Genomic DNA, 19,380 nt, shown 5'->3' with positions numbered 1-19,380 from the left:
TTCTACCTCGGTCCTTGCCCTATCCTCGCACACGCATACACACGCGCATCCTCATCCCCATGCGCATCCGCACGCGTAGCGAACTCGAAAATCCTGTTCCTCGATCAAATCTTAGGCTTCTTCTCGCTGCGAAGCCAATTTTCTCACCTTTGTAATATATTCCATTTGTTTCATTGAAAGAAGGAGGCGAGAGAGAGAGAGAGAGAGAGAGAGGACTGGAAAGTGAAAGTTTCGTGACGAAACATGTCGTGATTTTTTTTTGTCTCTTTTCTCTCTCCCCCCTCTCTCTCTCTCTCTCTCTCCTTTTCACCATCGAAGGAGGGAAGTAGATTCTATCCCAAAGTTCGTAGCTTTAAGGTATGCGTGTGAACGAATAGACGTACGAGTGCATTTGAATATACGAAAGTGAAAAAGGGAGAGAGAGAGAGAGAGAGAGACTATATTGCGAGAGAGTATGCAAGTGCAAATACGCGAGAAATCAAAATGAATTTAGCGAAAAACACACGGACACGCAGAGAGACACGAAAACAGAGACATACACGTACGTACATAAATACATACACGAAGTTGCTCGACCACACGGAATACAAGACAAATTTATTGTGCTGAAATTGTGCAAAAACGAACGGCGTGAGGCGCAACGAGCGTTCCTCTGTAAAATAAATGCCTACCATACGTTACGCTCGTAAACCTTTGCCAACGAGTCCATGGCACGTGGACACGAGGAAGACCGATTTCGATGCTTCGTTCGACCGCCTCGAAAGTGAGAAAGATAGAGAGAGAGAGAGAGAGAGAGAGAGAGAGAGAGAGAGAGAGAGAGAGCGAGAGAGAGCAGAGGTAGAGATAGAGAATGTTAGACCGACTATGAATAAATAGGAGTGGAACGCCTTGTAAATTTGTGTCGTTACGTGTTAAATCACCGTGACGACGAAGCATCAACCGAGAGCCGGTCGACGAACGCTGAAAATCGATCTAAAATCGTATAAAACCCTCTTAGATCATCCTCTTACGTTTCTGCCCGAAGACCATTTACCAACTCGAACGGATAACTTTTGGAGCTTTCGCAACACCGACGATGCAGATTGGTTGGTATATAGGTAATTGATAAAAAAGGTCGAACTCGAAGATCCTTTGAATTTTTAAATGACCGAAGAAGACTTGGCCTTTACAATTTATTCTCTAAGGTAAGTAAACGAGTTCGAGTATTAGAGAATTAATTGATAAGATCGATGGTTTCTACTACTGTTCTGTATCTTGATCGATTAGTTGAAAAAGTTTTTCCCATAGGGATATCAGTATTATTTCCTTTGATTAGATAAAGTTAAGCTTTAGAGAGGATAAAGACAGAGAAAGATAGAGATGGCACTCCCCCTTTCAAGGAACGACAGGAAGAAGAAAAAGTTGCGTTAAACGTGCTCGGCCATTAGACGGTCGGATGACGAGAAAGATGAAGACAAAGAAGAAGAAGAAGAAGATGACGAAGGAGAAGAAGGAACTTCTCGTAAGATTCCTCTTTGAAGCGGCACACGCGTTCTCGCGCGTGGCTCGAAGAGGACAAGGCATGCTTGTTCGACTCTCTCCGAGCTGGCCAAGTTCGATCGACGGAAAATTGCTCGTGCTCCTCTTTGATGCTAAATTTAGAAGGTGTCTCCTTCTTTTCTTTTTCTTCTTCTACTACTACTTCTTCTTCTTCTTTTTCTTCTTCTTCTTCTTCCACCTCCTCCTCCTCCTTTTCGTACTTTCAACACGTGCAACACTTCTCTATAATCTTCTTCTAAGTTTTCTTTGTCTTACTAACGTTAACAGGGGAGATACACTTAGGTAAGTATATATTAAGAATTTTATCCCAGACAATAAGACACGGGCATCAGTCTGCTGCTTCTTTCTTTCTTACTTTCTTTTTTCTTTTCTTTCTTTCTTTCCTTCTTTCTTTCTTTCCTTCTTTCTTTCTTTCTTTCTTTATCTCGGAAAACAGGAGGGGTAGTCGGAAGCGTTGGTGTGAAAGAAGCAGAAGAAACGATGGAAGATTTGAAGGGGGAGGCGAATCTCCGACTGATCCGTGGGAGAAGAGAAAAAGGGAAGGTAGAGGTGGAGATGATGGAGGTGGAGGCGACGGTGGTGTGGCGGAGGAGAAGAAGAAATTGGAGGTGGGTGTCGCTCGCCGGACGATTCTCTCGAATTAATTCTTAGGGGTGGATTTCGAAAGGGGCCCGTCACCGTCCGTAAGGGGTGCGAGTGGAGCGAGTGGACCGTGAAATAACCAAGCCCCGCTCGCGACACTCGCACTCCCTACGTTCCGAGGCTCTGACAGTGGCGTAAGCTCGCGATTGCCAACCACGATCCGCTTCTTCTTCCTTCCATTATCTTCTCGATATAATTCGAGATAGCTTGGATGGAAGCAAGGCGACATTGAGACGTAACCCTGGAAATACGTCGGAACGACTTTTACATTACGTAAAGGACGAAAAAAAACGAAATAAAGAGAAGAGACAAAAAAAAAAAGAATGAAAGAAAGAAAGAATACGAGGATAGATACTTACACGAGCCAAACAATTTTCCCAAATTGCCATTAATACGTTGACCGTTTAAAAGCCCGCTCGATTACTTACCGTCGCGTCGATTAATGGAGAAAATTGCATTGCGTTTCGCGTATTAATGGCGGCAAAGGCAACACCAGATTTCGATCCTACCGATATTTTCAATTAAATCAGAAACGCTTGAAAAGATAATCGCGATCTCGTTAACGCTCGTGCAATTAAAGCCGTACTCTTTTTTTATCTCTCTCTCTCTCTCTCTCTCTCTCTCTCTCTTTCCTTCTTTTTCCTTTTTTTTCTTTTTTTTTTTTTTTATTAAATTAACAAAGCATATCTTTGACTATTATCAAAAACGATAGGGAGAATATTGACAAATTTAATGACTTTAATCGCGTATAGTATCTCGCGTAGCTTTAGTCAAGAAAAGTCATACCGATTAATTTTTTGTACTCATTGCTTTTCCCACAAAGTGCTACATAACAAATTCATTAGGAGGATTTAACTTATCCGTCCGTCCATCGAACACATTTGAACGTTCGTTAATCCAACGGGCAAACTCCAATCCTTATCAAACTAAATCATCGAACTTATCAAAGGAATCATCTCATTTGAGAAGAAAATTACCAGAGAGATAAGATAGTCCTCTTGAAGAAAAATAAAGGGGGGGGGGGAAGAAAAAGAAAGAAAAAGCGACATTAACTTTCTCGCTCATAATTCAGCAATTAAAAGTATACCTCTAAGGCAAAGTTCATTGACCTTTTTCTTCAGTAACACGCAAACAGGCTGTTCACCGATCTCCTGAGGCTTTCCAGTTTTCTCTCTCTCTCTCTCTCTCTCTCTCTCTTTCTCATGTATTTTAGCCGCGGGTGATTCGAGGTCGAGGGTACGTACACGTCGAGGGAATCGGGTCGGCCCGTTTAAGCGTGTAATAGCTCAATAGCCGTCGCGTTCGTGCCCTCTGACCCTTCGCCCATCCAAGCTCACCGATCGTTGTACCAGGTATATTAAGCGTACTCGCGTAAGCTCCGACGTCCCTCTCCCACTTCTTTCCTTCCTTCTCTCCTTTCGATCTCCTTCGTACTTCGTCCTTGAAAGCACCCCTATACCAAGGAGACAGCCCTTCGTTCTCACTCGCTATAGGATATATCCGATGCACTTTGGCTTAAGCCGACGCGAGATAAAGCCATCGTGCTTCTTACCGGGACGATTGCCTCCACCTCCTCGATACGACGGCACCGAGTGCTCCTGTCTCGTAGTTAAATCGGATAGCAGCAGACCCCGGGGCTTCGGAGACGAACAAAAGCCTCCGCGAATCGATCGATCGACCGCGGCCCGTTATCTTTTGCGTCCGTGCCGCTCTATCCTCTTCTGTCTTTCTCTTTCTCTCCCACTATCGTTCTTTCTCTCTTCTACCATTCCTATATCTATTCTTCCGTCTCTTTCTCTACTTCTCGTTCCATCGTCGTTCCACGTATCTTTATCCGTTAACTCTTTCGAGAAGCTCTTCATTTTCTTCTTTTTCTTTTTTTTTCTTCCCAGGATACTCCGTCATATCTCATATGGTTTTTTCTTTTTTTTTTTCTTCTTCCTCCTTTTTTCATTACGATATCGATAATGAAGATATCTGCAATGTATGTATTTAAATTTTTTTAATATACATCTTTATAAATACACACACACACACACACACACACACACACATATATCCTTATATATATATATCTTTTCGAATTTGAAGTAATCTTTTTAAGATCGAAGTAAAAAAAACAAATCTTATCTCGTAAATCTTACGTATATGTCGATAAAGTAGTTGCCCTTTCGTTTCGTCGGTATTCATCTTAGCTAGTCGAAACTAGGCAGAATGACTACGGTGTTTCGTCCGCCTGTAGTAGGCGATCTAACACTCGCAACCGCATACTACACAAGCTCATACATTTAAACGAAGAGAGAGAGAGAGAGAGAGAGAGAAAGAGAGAGAGAGAAAGAGAGAGAGGGAGAGAGAGAGAGAGAGAGAGAGAGAGAGAGAGAGAGAGAGAGAGACATGGACAGCACGTAGCACGACGGTAGGCAGTGGCAGCAGGCAGGAACGGAATTCGGTTCGACCTCAACAGTGCAAACAGAGGCATTGATTTCACCGCTTTCAAACACCCCCTAGCAAAGCGTCAGTCGAGCTCCTAGGGAGAGGGGAGGGGAGGAAAGGAGAGGGAGGGGTTCTCCTCGTTCGTCTGTGTGCGCGCGCGTGAGACCTGCGCGTTTAATCGTGCCCGTGCATGCATGTTGTGTGTCGTCGTTTCTCTATCGCTCGTTTGCTCGTTCGCTCACTCTTTACCCTTATATGGGAGTACTTTAGTATACGTGTGCGTGAACGTATACGTCTATGATGAAGAGAATCGACGACGTTTATCGGCAGGTTCGACGTCGACTCTAATAATAATGCTAATTGAAATCAGCACAGCGAGAAAATCGAAAGGGTCCGTACGTTCGCACCCTTTCCACGTCTTTTTATACTCTTTCTTCCACTCTCTCTCTCTCCCCCTCTCTTTTTCTCTCTCTCCATGATAAGAAAATCAACATAGTAAATCTTGATTTAAGTGACACGAGGTATATGTATTTATATATACCGTGTCAGAAGATTACGTAACTTGAAAAATAAAAAATCCTGTGTATTCCGACAACTATGATAAAAGAATGAACGACAAGAGGGAGGGGCAGGTCACCGAAAGATTCCGAGTCTACGAAGAGAGCAGTCAGGTAACACGATAGCGTTAGGTAGGGTGCTAGATTCGGTGGTAGATATTGCGAGGGTGGGGCGAGGATGGTGAATGAGGCGGCAAGGAGAAAACGTCGGTGGGGGAGGGTGGACTGACTGGTGGTGGGTGATGGTAGGAGGAGACGGGGGTAGGCTGCTTGGGGGCGGTGAAGCGAACGTTTAATAAAAGATGCGCAGAGATAGCGCCATTACCCCGGCTTGCATTATTTACCGGAGCGAGGCAACTCTCTGGCCGCGTTCCGCCGCAGTCGTGGCGTTTGGTAGGCGTGTCCGCATGAATACACACACACACACACACACACACACACACACACACATATATATATATATATACACGCGCGCGCGCGCACACGGATGACGTTTACAAGCTTATTCGTACGACTGTGTCTGAATTACCTAAGGATTTCGACCTCACGTGGTACTGGCTCATCGTCTAGAGTTTACATGTAGTAGAACCTGGGATACTCGTGAAAAATCTTCCTTCTCAGGGCTGACCGCAAAGACCTTGATTCTCGCCTTAACCCATAGAATGGGTCATTTACCGTTTCAGTAGAACGTTCTAGAGTTGTAGGATCTTTAAGGGTTAAACCAGTTTTCAAAATTCATCGCTTTGACGTAGTTAAAAAGAAAAACGAGATATCGATGACAATATGGAAAATCGTCGTCAATCGTTCCGGCTAATTTTAGCTATATCTAAGAGTCCATAGAAAGTAAATACTTGGAAGGAAGGCTTAAGGTAGGAAAGTTACTTCTTGGACTCGTCCAAGATACGCAGAGAAAGCATATAAGTTTTCCTACGCTTTAGGAAGAGTCTCTTGCAGCCCCCATTCGCGAGATAGTCTACGAGTGGGAACCTTCCTAACGAGGAGCATTACTCCGGGGGATGGAAAACACCGTTAATTACCTCCCGGCGAGTCGTTCGTTATCCACTGGACCCAACCCCCGGTGGTCGGTGGTGTGCGGTTCGCCCAAATTGCCTTCTCACTTCCTGCTCAAAGATCGTCCGCGATTACGCAGCCGGCGTGCTACTTGCGTTTCCGCCTTCGTCTACTTTGTTTGTTGTTTCAGAAGAAAAGCCGAGAATGAAAGAGAAGGAGATAAATTGAAAGAGAGAGAGAGAGATAGAGAGGAGGAGGGAGAGAGAAAGACGAAAAAGATCGAAAAGGGGATGTCACAATAGGGAAGTGGCCCCTTCGCATAGCTAGCTCCCTTGTATAGGTGTAGCCACTTGAAAGAGATGGAGAGGACTGAAAATTTTCGAATAAAACGAGTAAACGAGTCAGTGGGGTGAAGGAGAGTAAACCGATACCGAAAGAGTAACAACGTCGTGTCGAAGGAAACGAAAGTAGTCCTCGGTCCCTACCTCGATGACAGAATGCTCGAGAAAGAGGAAAAGAGGGGTAGAAAGGGGGAAAGAGAGAGAAAGAGAGAGAGAGAGAGAGAGAGAGAGAGAGAGAGGTAGTACGAAGGAAGGCAACGGTAAAAGAAAGGGAAGGAGATGTCAGAGCGAAGTTGACATTTATATTGGGGATTCTCGGCTTTACACCGAGAAGAACCCTTTCCGACTGGATATCTACCATGAACGAGACCGAAGAGCGTACGTAAGCCTCTCGAATTTCTTCCTCCTAGGGTACTCCGTTACCTTCCATCCTCTGGGACGTGTCCCTTTAATCCGAGGAATTATGTACGGACAGTTTTGCAGTCGAAGTACTTCCAATCGAGCATGACTTGAGTCATAGTTACTTCCTTCGAGGAGACTTCTCCTCGAAACTTTGATTTTTCTTCGTCTTTTACTTTTTTCCTTCATCTATTCGTCTTCTCCTTCGAAATATAGAAATCGTTAGTTTATCGTTATCTTAACAAGGTCAGTTTTTTATACGATAATCAAGATAAAATTTTCGTTAATTAATAATAAATTTATGAACGAAATTTCCAATATCCAATTCTACTTTAGCAATCTAGTCGGTTTAAAGTGAAACAAAAGTTCTCGTTACAAGCGACTTACGATATAATAGTTTTCTTGCTTTTCTTTCAAGCTATGGCTGATAAGTTAAACATGTGTTATCATTAGTCGCTTCGTGTATTTCTCTTAAAATGTAGGTGGCAGTAGTTGGCCAAGTTTTGTGCAATTCGTCGATATAATGTTATCGGCGGAGTTTTATCGACAAAGTATTCATATCATAATGGAAGTAGATAAATCAGCATTCTGTTTTATCGTAGATAGATAGAAAGTGATACTACCATCCGACGATAAGAACGTAATATCGATATTATAAAGTTTTTCAAAGGAAAAGATTATCAATATGCAGAGCTTATCGATAGATGATAATATTATTTCGTTTCAGACTTTAAACGTAAACGCAATTCGATATTTCTGTCGCCAGATAGCAGTGAGATGACTCGTACCATATTTGCATCCATGTATCACGGCGGTCTACATTTAGGCGCAATCGTGTTGAATTTTATTTTTATTTGTTTTTGAATGTCGCAAAATCATTAATCAAAAAGTTGCGAGTCTCTAATTTTATATCAACGAATGCGCGCGCTCGTAGAACATCTATTTGTCTTTTTATTATTTCGTTATTTGTTGAAAAAAATTAAAACAGATCGTTCTAGGATATATATATATATATATATATATATATATATATATATATATGTATATGTGTGTATATATATACATATATAAAAGTAAAATATCACGCGAATGTAAAAGATAGGAACATGTTCATTGAAATATCGTTATCAACGAATTCAACAAATTATCATTTCGCGAAGCCGCTTGGAAAAAAATTACAAATTTCTCTCTGTAACGTTTGAACTACTTACTCTCATTAAAAGCTCGTTGTACTGTTTAAACGGAAATTTCTCTCTTTCTCTCTTTTTCTCTGATATTCTTTCTCTCATTGAAATTTCATTGTTTCCTTCTACTACGCTCTTTTTCTCTATTTCTCTTTTATTCCAACTCGATCGTTAATACGAAAATTGGTTTTGAGGGAAATCGCGTTGCACTGAGAATCATTTCACGACAGTAATACAACCGAACAAATGATCATTCACTTTGACAGCATCGCGTTCCTTTTTTCTTTTTTTTTTTTTCTTTTCTCTTAAGAAAAGGAAAGAATATCTCTTCGTACTTGTTCGAGATGGAAGAGATAGGAGTCGTCGAGACAATGTGAAACTTCGACGATTATATGACGTCTGACGAAAGAAAATTGGGTTTCGGATGGGATGCAAAGGCAAACGAGTGAATAAAAAGAGAATAATATAAAAAGACGCGGAGGGAAGGAGAAAGAGGGAGGAGGGTAGGTAAATTGAAAACAAACAAAAAAAAGCAGGGATATATAGATTCTGATAACGAGAGAAGCCGATACAACGGTAAAAATCAGAGAACGAGAATGACGACGAACGCATTCTGTATGCTGCCTTCTCTCTAACGAGGTCGTTTTAGTGCTCGTTTTCACTACTACGACTATACCAGCAACCTCCTCCTCTTCCTCCTCCTTCTCCTCCTTCTCTTCCTGCTGCTGCTCCTCCTCCTTTTGCACGCAGGAAGGTCCCCGGAGAGGACAGGTATTAATGAATCGTGCTTCGAATTGGCTGAACAGTTCCATGAAAGTACATCGTTGCGGGGAACGAAGCGAGTGCATTAAAGGCGCGACGTTTGCACGTGCAATTAGCCATCGAGTATCGGCTCGAAAGCTCACTCTCGGAAAGCTCGGAAAAAATAAACGCGGCACGAGACACTTTTTTGTCTCTTTTTCCCTTTCTCTCTCTCTCTCTCTCTCTCTCTCTCACTCTTTCCCTACTTCTTAAAATTCTTTGCCTCCTTAAATGATTATTTAATGGGAATTTGAACTTTGCTTTTGGAATAGGGTACCTCTATTATTATCATTTTCTATATTGTACAAAATGGATCGATCATTTGAAATCGTAAGAGTCGAACCAGAGAGATAAACGTTGCATGAAATCGTGCGAAATCGCTTTTCGTTCGCGATTTTACGCGGACGCGTCGTGGTCGTATAGAGTGGGCGAGCGAGCTAGCGAGTAGAACGTATTGTACGTTGTACGCGTCGAATATCGTATATCCACAGAAGCGAAAAGCGATTAATATCGAGCAACGTTATATCGAGCAACGTATTCGATCGAGCATTATCAACGAATTGGAACGATAGCGGTAATAACAAGGCCGCCCGCCGGCAACGCATGCCGATAATAACATTTTCGGTAAAAGAGCGTGAGAGGGGGAGGGGCGGGGATTGAGAGAGAGAGAAAGAGAGACATAGTACTAACTTAACGAGTTACATTTTGCGATATCCGTTTTCATTCGGAACTTTCCCGGAGCCCGTTATTTCCACCAAGTTATCGCTTTGTATTGTCATCGAGAAAGTGTTGGCCGTGCGGATCGCGAAACGATACGCGATAAACACATACATATACATATGTATATCGTGTAACAATAACGACGCTATGCCGTTTTACAACTAATCTAATTGTTAAACAACGTTACGAAAATAGATATCGAGCTTAGATATTATGCTCAAATAGATCATTGTTTCGTTAATCGAGATCGAATGTATTAATGTGTTTGTAAATTTTGAGAAAGGATAAAAAGAAGACATAGAAAAGAAAGAAAAAAAAAAGAAAAGAATAGTAACTGTGGTCGGTGGAGTTTCGAGAAAGGAAAAAAAATATTCTTATCGCGTGCTAAAGTAGAATTAGAGTCGATCGAGGATACGTCTAACGCGCCCGCACACACAAACGCGCACGTAGACGTACACGTAAACGCGCGCGCGCGTAGTAGTACTATCAGCAGCAGCAGCAGCAGCAGCAGCAGCAGCAGCAGCAGTAATGGTGGAAGAAGAACTTGGGAAGACGTAGTCGCGTTATTTTCAAGTTCGATAAGACCCCCGAGGTAGCATATAGCGTTGCAAAGCCCAAGATGGCGAGGGATCGAGAAATTGCCCGGAATCCGAAGTAAGCCAGGGGAATATGGTCGTGGAGGGTCGCGTTCTACGATTCACCCTCTCTTTTCGTCGAGTGAAGGAGGTGCTTCCTCTTTGAGAAAGGATGGAAAGAAGGGTGGGAGGAAGCTGAGAGGAAGGAGGTGAAGGTGGAGGTGGTGGTGGCGGTGGCGGTGGCAGCAGCGGCTTTGAATCCGTCGCGGGAGCCATATCGGCGGCCACGGTAAACCCACAACAGATTGGAGCTTGCCACCTTAATGCTCGTGCCGTTGTAGGAGGGAAAGCGAGCTCAGTGACAGGACAAACAAATTTATAGGTCTCTTATCCGAAAGATACACGGGATTATCCCTCGGCTAGGTCGAACGTCCTCGTCGTTGCAGGGTCGCAGGGGAAATGCCAACGTTTCCCTCTCTCTCTCTCTCTCTCTTTCTCTCCTTCTCGCGGACCGGGTATAGCTGTCACTCCTTACTGGGGCTCGAAAAATCGTAAAAACTTTATATAACTCGAGAGACGTCGGTGAAGATGTTAAGAGAGAGAGAGAGAGAGAGAGAGAGAGAGAGATAAAGGGGGAAGAGAAGCGAAGCTGGGAAGCAAATCTTCTTCGCTACCGAGAGGGTGAAGATTTGGTGGGAAAAAAAAGGTAAAAGAAAAAAAAGAAAGAATGAAATCTAAAAAGAAGAGACAGTAGACTGTGCTCGGATGGAGGAAGAGGACGAGGGTCGATTCATTCTAATTCGCTTGTGAAGGGTACAACTTGTCCAACAGCAGCTCCGTTGCCGCGTTCCTGCCAGCAGCTATCCGTGGGAGTGACTACCGATGCTCTCTTTCTCTCTCTCTCTCTCTCTCTCTCTCTCTCTCTCTCTCTTTTTCTCTGTATCTTTTGGTGCTGACGCCAACTCGACCACATCCCGCCTCCTTTTCCCGCCTCCTTTCGCTACTTCCTACCATGTTACGGATGCTGCAAGTTCCTATACTTCGTATGTTTTCTCTCTCTTTTTCTCTTTTCCCTCGTCTCTTTCTTTCAGTGATACCGTAAAGAGTAGTAAGTGCTTTCGTACGTCCAAGCCTGGAAAATATTTGATTCTCTTTTCGTACAGGTATAGCCCTATAGATCACCAAGGCTCATCCTGGAAAAAGTGAGATAGCGTGAAAGCGAGAGAGAGAGAGAGAGAGAGAGAGAGGGAACAAGAGGAAAGAACCTCGCATCGTCGTTTTATCGACAAAGTTATCGTCGCTCGTGATCATAGAGACCGAAGGGAAAATAGAAATATTTCCAAGGAAGAGCCAATTTGTCGAAGATATATTCTCACGTTACTTTTCGTTGGTCACAGAGATAAAGAGAAAGAGAAAAAGAGAGAGTGAGTGGGAGAGAGAGAGAGAAAGAGAAAGAAAAACGAAGGGAGGTTTATTTCGGAAAATTTGCTCGGGCGTAAGCTCACCGCTGACGACGAGTTCCGTCATAAACGAGGCCGATAGTGCTTCGCGAATAGTTTCGAGAGATTGTGTGCGAGTGTGGTGAAAAAGAAAGAGAGAGAGAGAGAGAGAGAGAGAGAAAGAGAGAAAGCAGGAATATCCTCTGGTTTTCATCGCGAATGACACTTTTTTTTGCCGTTCTATTCGACTATTGTCCCTTTCTCTCTTTTCCTCTCTTTTTCTCGTCAAAATTGTGCTTCACCTGGTGAACATTGTTCAACGACGAATACAAAAAAGAAAAATAGAAGAAAAATGGAGACAATAAATAAAAACAAAAAAAACAAAAAAAAAAAAAGAAAGAAAGAAAAAATAAGAAAGACAAAAACGATAATTCGATTCGAACCATCTTAGATCAAGGTTTGGATCTTTTTTACGCGATTCTATATTTTTTCTTTTTTTTTTCCTTTTTTTTTCTTTTTTTGTTCTCATTCTCCTCTTTCCTTTCGATTTGTCTTTTATCTTACGAACAACGCCGTTAGACGTCGAATTTGGTTTCGTTTGAAAAAAAAAGAAAAAAGGATAGATAAAAGCAAAAGGGAACAAAAAGTGGTCGACTGGAGGGGAGGAAAGTAAAAAGTGAAAAAAAATTCAGATTTTTCGCAGGGGCGTCATTTCGGAAACGAAAACTTTGCCTTGTTAAGCCGCGAGCGCGCGCACGAATCTCTTTTCACGGAAACGAGGAAAATGCGTGCGATATCGTTCTACCTTTCTCTCTCTCTCTCTCTCTCTCTCTCTCTCTTCTTCGTTGGGCCTTTTTCGTTTGCAATTTGAAAGTCGTCGGCTCGCATTTCGAGTTTACCCACGTTATTCCCTCGTTCTCCCAATTTATGCGTTTAATAATTTGAGCCCCTCCAATAATGATTAAAAAAAAGAAAAAAATAATAATATAACGACAGCAACAAGAAGAAGAGAAAAATGGACGAGCGAAAGGAGTATCTTCGATGACGATCAGGATCAAAGGGAAGAAGAATGGAAAAATAATAGAAAACAAAGAGTAAAGAAATAGAAAATAAATAAAAAATAGACATACTAGAAGGGCGGAGAGGAGGGGGAGGGGTTGATACTCTGAAATGCTACGAGCCGTATCATATCGTATCCTTTATGCGTTCCCATGGAAAAAGCGAAATTTTTGCGAATAGAAAAACGCCGTGTGTATGCTACATATAAAAGGACCGATGAATATTCACTGAGTATATATATATATATATATATATATATATGAATATATGAATATTCATATATGTCTATACGCGTATAGAGAAAGTAGAAGAAAAAAAAAGAAGAAACAAGTATTTGGACGCTATTTAAAAACGAATAATTTTTTAATAGAACGAAAATTACAAAAGTAAGCTTTGTAGAAATTTTTTATCAAGTGCTTTAATAAAAAACTTATATATGTACATACGTTTCATATTCATATGTATATATCACGGACTGTCTTATATAGTATGACAAAGGAGCAGACCAAAGTGAACATGATCTCCGATGGAGAAGCAAAAAAAAAAAAAGAAAAAAAAGGAAGAAGGGGAAAAAAACGAACGAAATAAACGAGATATCTGAATACAAAGAAAAAGTAAAAAAAGAAAAAAGCAACAAGAAAAAAAGAAAAGTATTCGAATAAAGTCATTGACGTCCTCTTTCTCGAAGGATTAGATCGCGTTAGTACGAAAGTAGAGAATACCGAAAGGAGACAAGAGCGATTGGGAGTTAATGGATCATGGAGAGATTTAGAAAGGAGAAAGAGGGAGATAAATAAAAAGAGAGAGAGAGAGAGAGAGAAATAGTCGGTTGGTCATAATCATTGGTTCCCGTTCGTTGCTTTCCAGGGTGACAAGCGGTCGCGAGACCCACTTGGCGCTCGGATGGTTCCTATTAGAGCGAGACTATACGTTTCCAACATGGTCCATTTGGGGCGGGAGTCCTGTTTCCGTCTCTTTCGTCTACCCTCTTTCTCTCTCTCCCTCTCTCTCTCTCTCTCTCTCTCTCTTACTCTCGCTGTCTCGTTTCCCCTTTCCTCGAGCTCTCCCGGTCTCGTCGACGACATGTGGGTTCACCGAAGCAAAACCACGAGAGCCGTGGGTGTCGTAGGTGCGACAGCATCCATCCATCTATCTGTAGCTCGGCGTAAAGCCCGGTACAATATCCCTTCTGGGACTTCTTTCGCCCTTTTAATGCTCTCTCTCTCTCTCTCTCTCTCTCTCTCTTTCTCTCTCTTTTTCTATCTCTATCCATCTCTTTTCCTCCCACCTCGGCCATCCTTTGGAAGCGGAATCGAGCCATCCTCCGCCTTCAGTATTTTCCTACTCAGTGTACCTTCGCGATCGTCCGCCATAATGCCGCGAGTCGATCGATCAGCCTACGAAAAAAATCTCGCGGGGTTTGGCTCTTTTCTCTCTCTCTCTCCCTCTCTCTCTCTCTCTCCCCTTATATCTCTCTCATCCTCTTTCTTTTTGTTTCTTTTTCTTTTTTTTCCTTGACTTTTGCAATCATGAATATATTTGTTTTGATCTTTTCATTTGTAAGAGAAAAAGAGAGAGAGAGAGAAAGAGAGAGGAGAAGAGAAAAAGAAGGAATTTAATTTTTTTATTAACTTTTTTGTAGCTAGATTTGAAATTAATCGATTACGATAAAAGACAAGAAACTATTCGTATACTGGTACATAAGAGAATTTAAAAGATCGGTATATTAGTAGGAACGTAATGATAATATACACGTTTGCGAAATGGGCATATGCTTTTACGTCGGTGTGTGCATTCGCTTCATTAGAACGGTAAATATTTGAAGGGCTTACTGGATTTCGTTGCGATATCGCTTAAGCCGTTCCACGTGGTACTAAAGTGCAGTTTACTGCTGTAATTCGCAATACGAAGAGAGAGAGAGAGAGAGAGAGAGAGAGAGAGAGGGAGAGAGAAATAGGAAGGGGGAGAAGAGAGTGAGAGAGATCAGTTTCGCGCTAGAGCGAACCGCACTCTAGCATCGTTGGTACTCTATCGATGCCTGGTGAACGCGGTTTCGACCGGCCCTTGTGTATTTCGGCTTACTCGGGAATGCGGCGTAAACTGCGTTTTCGCTTCGAGACAATGCGATCCAAGTACCTCGCATTTAGCCGTACTAACGGGGATAGATAGAAAGAAAAAAAGAATTAATAGAGAGAGATTCGATTAGGAGACAATTTTTTGTTTGAAAAAGAGAAGGATCGTTGACGTCGTATTAAAATAAAATTAAAAAAAGAAAATTATTTGAAAAATATAACCTACGAGCCACTCTCGAGAATCGTCTTACGTTTATCGATTGATAATAAATTTTTAATCGTCTTACGAGAAAATATTTGAAAGCATAGAATTGAAAGATCAAAGACGACTACTCAGTCTCATCAGACGACTACTCAGAGCTCGAAGGACTATAACTAGACATACAACTGTGTTCTGTTTCAAGAAGCTTTAGAAACAACGTAGGGTTTCTAATATCAAGCGCGCGTACCAGACGGAACGCTATGAAATAGAACAAAGCCGTCGAACTATAAACGATTGTTGTGCGTAAACAAGAAGCGCTTGTCGCGAACCACCATAGTTTACTGATTTCACTGTCTTTCTATACGACGTACACGATTGATAATAAACTTGGACAACTGCTTTGGTCATTCCCATTTTCCTTCCACGTCTAACTGTATTCTAATTAAACGTTCAAATATATCCTAACCCCTATAGAAACGAGAAGTAGAGAAGTAGAAGAATGAGAAAGAAAATAAATATTTTTTTTCTTGAAAAGTTAACAAAAAAAAAGAAGAAGAAAAAAAAAAGAAAACAAATTCCATTCCTCGAAATTTGTTAAGAAAAGATTTAAAGGACGTTAAAAGAGTCTAACGCGCTACGAAATAAGATAAACGAAACACAGGTAAAAGAGATAGTCGTTGAACGACGCGATGAAGGATGAGTCTGATTAAAACAAAATAAAAAAAAAAAAATCGCATAAAAAGAATTGTTCGTTGGTCGATCTATGTATCTATGCTCGAGGCAGGATCAGCGAACGCTGGAAATAAAATAAAAAGAAGTAGTAAGTGAGGGTTGAGGGTGGTGGAGCCAATTGGATGACGGAAAGCGTTGAAGGTAGACGATACTCGTTGGAGGAGGAAACGATCTCGATTAAAAGCGCGAGGATTAACGAGAGAGCGATCGGGTAAGCAAGCAACAAAGTAACGAAACACTAAAGCAGAGAAGCAGAGAGAGAGAGAGAGAGAGAGAGAGAGAGAGAGAAAAAGAGAATCCTCCTTGGCGCTCGAAAGCGACGCCGAAGACGAGAGTGGCTAAGCCTGAGGCAGTGGTCGTTTCCCGGGCAAGTAGCCGGAGTGGATGGATAACTTGGCCATTGTGACGAGCGATGGCCTCCAGCAAGAGTAAATGATTGCCGGGGAAGCGGATACGGTAGAGAGGGTGCCGGCGGCCCTTTGTTATTTAGAATAACCGAAGGGTTCTTCGATGGGTCCCATCGAGAGAAGCAGAAGCACCACCAACAGCACCCCTTCCCGCGCTTTTCTCTTTCCTTTTCTGCGCTGGTAATCTCTCCCTTTTCCTCTCTATTTCTTTTTCTCTCTCTTTCCCTCTCTTTTTCTCTCTTTCCCTCACTCTATCGTCGACTCTCGTTTTCTCTTTGGCCGACTATTATCGGTAATTAGAACGACCCTCGTGGGCACGCGACCGCTCCTTCGCTCGAGAGACTACCGCACGCCTTCTATTTTATCTCTCTTACTCTCTCTTTATTTTCCTCTCTCTCTCTCTCTCTCTCTCTCATTCTCGTGGTAACTCGTAGCGAGACGTACCGTAACGTCGGACGAAGTTAAGCGATATAAATATTTGTATTCTCGTGGCTTGCCTAAAGATGTCACGGTTCTTCTATCTTCCTCTTTCATTTCTTCTTCTTCTTTTTATTTTTGTTTATAAAGATAACGAAATGTTTTTACAACTAATTCCTGAAATTAATACGATTAAGATTTTCGACGTTTCGAGACTTCCTCCTAGACGACATAACTCACATCGACACGCGATGCAACACGTTCCGAACGATGTTGTTTCGAGCAAAGTGCTAGCTCCGCAAGTGGCACCTTTTATCCGGCTTCCTCGCAAAAGATAGGCTTTCGTTTGAAACTAGCTTCTAATGTAAAATAATGCAAACAAAAAAAAAGTAGAAGAAGAAGAAGAGACGTTAGATGGGATCTAATCGAATCGATCGTAAATCGTTTATAATCTTCTTGGACTTGTCCAACCTTGTTATGAACATTTAAATATATCTACCTACCTCCCTCTCTCTCTCTCTCTCTCTCTCTCTCTCTCACTCACTTAGACAAATTACAGCAAGTTTCACGATTAATCTCTTCCCAACGATTCCCTCTACGATACGGTTTTTTATTTTTAGCAGAGAAAAAATGAGAGAGAGAGAGAGAGAGAGAGAGAGAGGCGAACGTCGTTTCTGAAAGTTTGCTCCGTAATTGCGATCCAACGAATAGGAAAAGGAGGAAATTGGCGGATAGGAGGGAATATATCGTCGCGATGACGTCGAGAATAGCGCGTGGAAGCGGGAGCCATTAAAGTTACTCGATCGCAAGGTCCCAGCTGGGACAGCGGATTCAAAGAGCGCGCGATCCCGAACTGCGAAATGCGAGCGGTTATGATCTGTTAAAACGAGCGTTCATTATCGAACGTCGTCATCGATCGGACGTTTCTTTTTTTTTTTCCTTTTTTTTTTTTTTTTGATAAAGCTGCGACGAAGCTTCCTCCTTCGTCAATCTCCATCGATTTAATTTCGAATTTTTCTAAAACGAGCCAATCGGAGTAATCGATTGGGCAATCATTTTCCAGTCCAATTGAAAAAGATGACAACGTTTGATTTTATTTATTTCATTCGAATGAAATTTGAATCGATATTTTCTGAGGAGATTGAAAGTGCGTCGTTATAAGATACTCTTAGATTTTTTAACGAGCGATCATTGTAGAAACGAAAGAAAAAGTGGCGTGTTCGTGAAAGCATTCTCTTTGAAAAGAGCGAGTCACTCGTTTCTACGGAAATATCATTGGTTTCCAACAACATCGGCGGGGCTCAGAGAGATAGCCGATAGCGGGTGGTATACAGCGGGAAGAGATAACGAGCGAGCGAAAACGCTGGACCAAGATCTATTGGAGTGATTGGCTGGGCATATCGTAAACGTCGAGGTTCGCTAGCCGAGGCTTGCATTTCATTCGAAATACCGGCTAATATAGGCGCGTACCGTAGAGCAGACACACAATGGAACGACCAATCCTTTTAATAGATCCTGATCAAAGACCATGGGCTCTTCGTTCTCTAAGTATCACACTGTGCGTGTGCTCCGGTCTGTTCGTTCTTTATCGTATTAACGATAACGCGATCCATCGAGCAAAATCTACGCAAGGGTACTTGCAAATACATTCGGCTTTTTAGACACCTAATAAACTCGAGAGAAAAAAAGTATGCCAGCTTAGTAAGATCCAACTATTGGCAAACATTTCTTCTATTTGCATAAACGACAAAAGATATCGTACGATAAGGAAAAACGATATCACGATGTCGAATCGAGGAAGAACGAAATCTAATACTACGTTCCTGTAGCACCGAGACTGCGAAAACTCCCATAGGGGGTGGTTAACACAGGGAGGTCAGCATCTGGAATAGACGAATAGGACGCGGAGAACTGGAAACGAAGAGGGAAAGACGAGGGAAGAATCGAAACTCGGCGAGTTCGAAGTCGATAAAGCTATTAGCATTTAGACGAGCTGTCGTCGGTACGGCAACCACCTATCCTCTCGCCCTCTCGTTTCCACCTTCCAACCACGTATCTCTATCTCTCTTCATCCTCCGAGAGACTCCTCCCTGGGCGTCGTACTCGCGTCGAGCATTCCAATGTGGCCGCGTCGTGCAACGTACAGACACGATATCCTAAGATCTTTAAGCAAAATCAACTTTGGTATTACGTATCCGATCGAAATCGCGAAAAGAAAAATATACGAATAAAATGAAAATATAAGGGGAAAAATGAAAAATATGAATGAAGTAAAAGTAACGTGCTCCCTCCTCCCTCCCCCTCCCTCTCTCCCTCCCTCTCTCTCTCTCTCCACCCCCCTTTCCCCGATAATTCATTCTTTCTTCGGTATTTGCGATTCGGTTTTCGCTTGCAAACGTCGTATCTTTGGCAAGGATACCCCATTAAAGGTATCTATATCTCTGTCCTTATCTCTCTCGCAACCGTGAGCGAGCACCGTTGCCGTGGAAACTCAGCCCCGACCACGCGTATTCCGCGTACGCTTCGCGGCCGACACGTTCGTGTCTCTCCGAACGCGAGTATCTACTCGCTCTCGCTGTAATATCAACATGTATCACTGCATTGGTATGTACATATTGTATATATAGATAGGGGCTTTCCATGTGTTACCGCACACGATTCTCGGCTAGAGAACGCAAACGTAGCTGCGTTCGTAAACGTGGCTAAACGTAGCCGTGATCGCGCGCCACCATCATCGTCGTCGTCGTCGTCGTCGTCGTCGTCGTCGTCGTCGTCGTCGTCGTCGTCGTCGTCGTCGTCGACATCGTTGTCGTTGTAGTCGTCGTCGAGAAGGTGGCGGAGGGGTAAAGA

General features: G+C 42.5%; 1 protein-coding gene across 1 annotated transcript in view; it reads left to right on the top strand.

The window, feature by feature from the left end:
* LOC118450965 (uncharacterized) overlaps positions 1-772 on the top strand; it is a 7,759-nt gene extending 6,987 nt beyond the window's left edge. The window contains exon 2 of the mRNA XM_035887049.2: positions 1-772. This exon is cut by the window's left edge and continues 985 nt beyond it. Coding sequence (XP_035742942.1) covers positions 1-79 — 79 coding nt within the window. The 3' untranslated portion in view covers positions 80-772.
* The last annotated feature ends 18,608 nt before the right edge of the window (positions 773-19,380 follow it).

This window comes from Vespa mandarinia, chromosome 2 (genome assembly GCF_050613455.1).
Source record: "Vespa mandarinia isolate Hongniang chromosome 2, ASM5061345v1, whole genome shotgun sequence".
Taxonomy (NCBI): Eukaryota; Metazoa; Arthropoda; class Insecta; order Hymenoptera; family Vespidae; genus Vespa; species Vespa mandarinia.
Note: the sequence above shows the minus strand (reverse complement) of the source record. Positions and strands in the feature narration are given on the sequence as shown.